This window comes from Capra hircus, chromosome 12 (genome assembly GCF_001704415.2).
Source record: "Capra hircus breed San Clemente chromosome 12, ASM170441v1, whole genome shotgun sequence".
Lineage (NCBI taxonomy): Eukaryota > Metazoa > Chordata > Mammalia > Artiodactyla > Bovidae > Capra > Capra hircus.
In genome coordinates this window covers 10,041,811-10,045,182 of record NC_030819.1, presented here as the reverse complement: position 1 = coordinate 10,045,182, position 3,372 = coordinate 10,041,811, and the positions used below count along the sequence as shown (strand labels likewise).

General features: G+C 50.6%; 1 protein-coding gene across 1 annotated transcript; it reads right to left on the bottom strand.

Moving 5' to 3' along the window:
- Positions 530-2,039, bottom strand: LOC102178740 (G-protein coupled receptor 183-like). The gene is made up of 2 exons (XM_005687726.3): positions 1,560-2,039; positions 530-1,205 (listed from the first exon to the last, which is right to left on the bottom strand). The coding sequence occupies exons 1-2, from the start codon at positions 2,037-2,039 to the stop codon at positions 972-974; spliced, it is 714 nt and encodes a 237-aa protein (XP_005687783.2). The 3' UTR covers positions 530-971.

Sequence of the window (3,372 nt, the reverse complement as noted above, 5' to 3'; positions counted from 1 at the left end):
GGAAATGATCTGTGTTGTGTTTAAACTCAAGAAAGTGCCATGAAAGGTTTGTTTTGACCGAATGCAAACAACACTCGGCGTGCATATGCACTTTCTGACACGCACAACTGAAAAATGAACACTCATGCCCACGTTCTTGTCTTTCTTCCTTCCCCCAGACTGTCCCTGCTCACACACATGATACGGGAATGTGCACCCTTGTGCCAGATCAGACTTTTCCTACCCAGTCCCTCACCCCCATTCATCCATCCCAGAGGCTGCCAGGCCAATAACTTGAAGGGTGTCTTCCTCTCGTTTTCTTACTTTGTCAGGAAAACCTTGGCATTTTTGCAAATGCTAACTCTAACCTTTTAGAGATTTTGGTTTGGGGTAGGAGGGGTAATTTTTTGCTCTTCACAACAATACGCCTCCCCAAATCAGAAACCTCGTCCAAACTGTGACTCTAGTACTCAGCCAATGATACTTCTGGTCATGACTGCATTTGATGTGGAAATAGTCTTTTTCCAGAAGAAACTGCACACCCTTCAGAGGCCAAGGACCAAGCGGTGTTTATTAGACTACATGAGAGGTGCGTGCTGTGTGCTGTCGCTTCAGTTGAGTCCAACTCTTTGCAATCCCATGGACTATAACCCACCAGGCTCCTCTGTCCATGGAATTCTCCAGGCAACGATACTGGAGTGGGTAGCCTTTCCCTTCTCCGAGGGATCTTCGCAACCCAGGGATTGAACGCAGGTCTCCAGCAGTGCAGGCAGATTCTTTACCAGCTGAGCCACCAGGGAAGCCCCAGAAGTAGGTTTACAGCAGAGCTAATGAATGCTCGCTTCAGAGCTCCTCACTCACCTTCCACGACCTTGTACCTAACTGCATCTATGGTTTTGTATTCTTTTCCTTAAAGAACCCAATCCCCAAATTCTACAAGCTTGGGGTCCTCCCCCCTGACCCCCAGGTGCAGTATGAGAGCCCATCACCTCTTAGACTTCATTCTCCTCCAAGGGCAAGGAGCCTCCTGTCTGGTTGATACTTTGTGTTTCTGAGGAAGCTTTTCCCTGCGGGGAGGAAGGAGAAGATGGTGATGCTTTGAGTTTCAGAAAGTGTCGGAGCCATTTCCTGTAACGCGAGGACGCGAAGAAGTAAGCGACGGGGTCGATGCTACAGTTCAAGTTCATGAGGCAGACGGTGAGCTGCAGGCACAGTTTGAAAACCCTCTGCTCGGGGCAGGTGGGCTGGCGGAGCATCTTTGTCACCATGAACTGGATGACGTGGAGGTGGTAGGGGATGAAGCACAGGACCACAGCCACCAGCACCACCAGCGTGAGCAGGCAGGCCCTGCGGTGGTGGCCCCTCTGGCTTGTCAGGGGGTTGTCCCGGGCCATCCTGCACAGCTTGACAGTGATCTTCACGTAGCAGAAGAGGATGACAGCCACCGGCCCGCAGAAGCTCAGAGCGGAGGTCACCAGGACCATGACGGGCAGCGTGAACACCTGCTGGACGCTGTCGTACTCCATGCAGGTCAGCCTGCCAGCCAGGCGCGTGGTCATGGTGAACCCGAGCAGGGGCGCCGTCTGCAGCGTCGCCAGGACCCACACAGCTGCACAGATGAGCTGGGCCCATCCGGGCTCACGCAGCCGGGGACACTGGTGGGCTCGGACCACAGCCAAGTAGCGGTCCACGCTCACGCATGTCATCAGATAGATGCCCGAGTAGGTGTTCACAAAGAAGATGAAGGCCGTCAGCCTGCAGAACCCCTCCCCGAAAGGCCAGTTGAAGTCCAGCAAGAAGTAGGTGATCTTTCCGGGCAGGGTCAGGGTGAACAGGAGGTCGGACACTGCCAGGTGGACCAGGAAGACATCTGTCGAGTTGATCTTCTTGTCCTTTTGATAGGCCAGGCGAAGGGCCAGAACATTTCCCAGGACAGCAAAGATCAAGAGGGCGGTGTAGAACAGAGACAGCATCACACTGGCCACCCGGGGCGGGTGGTGGGGAAGGCAGGAGTTGGTGTGGTGGACGAGGTTGCTTGGGTCAGCCGTGCTTGAAGCCATGTCATAGAGGTCCTTGGGAAGACAAGAAAATTAAATGTAGTATTGTAGCTCAGGGTTGCACCTCTAACATGTTGCTGTTGATATTCCACTCAACCGTGCCCGACTCTTGTGACCCCATGGGCTGTAGCCCGCCAGGCTCCTCTGTCATGGGATTTTCTAGGCAAGAATACCTCAGTGGGGTTGCTATTTCCTCCTCCAGGGGACCCTCCCACCTCAGAGATCAAACCCGTGTCTCCTGCATTGCAGGTAGAGTCTTTACCATTGAGCCACTAGGGAAGCCCTCACCCTTAATACAGTTACACTTCATAATTTGCTGAAACCACATGCCCGTGAACAGTATCTCTCTTTTTTTTAATTAAAAATTTCGCAAAATGAACACATCTGTGTGATCAGCACTCAGTTTAGGAAAGCACCTCACCAGCACCCCCAGAAGCTCTCCTTTGCCCACCCCAACCTCTGCCTCCACTCAAGGTTAATCAATACCCTAACTTCTAAAATCACAACTCAGGGACTTCCCTGGTGGTCCAGTGGTCAACACTTCACCTTCTAATCCAGAGGGTGGAGGTTCGATTCCCCCCTTGGTGAGCTAGGATTCTGCATGACTTGGGGCCAATACTTTGTCAACAAAGGTCCGTCTAGTCAAAGCTATGGTTTTTCCAGTAGTCATGTATGGATTTGAGAGTTGGACTATAAAGAAAGCTGAATGCCGAAGAATTGATGCTTTTGAACTGCGATGTTGGAGAAGACTCTTGAGAGTCCCTTGGACTACAATGAGATACAACCAGTCCATCCTAAAGGAAATCAGTCCTGAATATTCATTGGAAGGACTGATGTTGAAGGTGAAATTTCAATACTTTGGCCATCTGACGTGAAGAACTGACTCATTAGAAAAGATCCTGATGCTGGGAAAGATTGAAGGCAGGAGGAGAAGGGGACGACAGGGGATGAGATGGTTGGATGGCATCACCGACTCAAGGGACATGAGTTTGAGTAAACTCCGGGAGTTAGTGATGGACAGGGAGGCTCTGGCGTGCTGCAGTTCATGGGGTCACAAAGAGTTGGACACAACTGAGCGACTGAACTGAACTGAAGTGGGGCCAAAAAAACAAAATATAAGAAAACAGAAGCACTATCACAGCCGATTCAACAAAGACCTTGAAAATGGTCCACATTAAAAAAAAGCATAAAATCATAACAAATAAAATCATAAATCTTTAAAAACATAAAATCATAACTCAGACCTGGAAGGGTAGGATGCAGGACCAAGGAGGGCAGCTCAGGAGGGAAGGGACATACATATACACACAGCTGACTCACTTTGTTGTGCAGCAGA

What these genes read in the sequence shown, in the direction of transcription:
- LOC102178740 (XM_005687726.3), bottom strand. Translation starts at nt 2,039, where the DNA reads ATGGCTTCAAGCACGGCTGACCCAAGCAACCTCGTCCACCACACCAAC. An exon ending in TCCTGGCGACGCTGCAGACG is followed by an intron (nt 1,206 to 1,559) that starts GCGCCCCTGCTC and finishes TGCCCCGAGCAG; the next exon opens with AGGGTTTTCAAACTGTGCCT.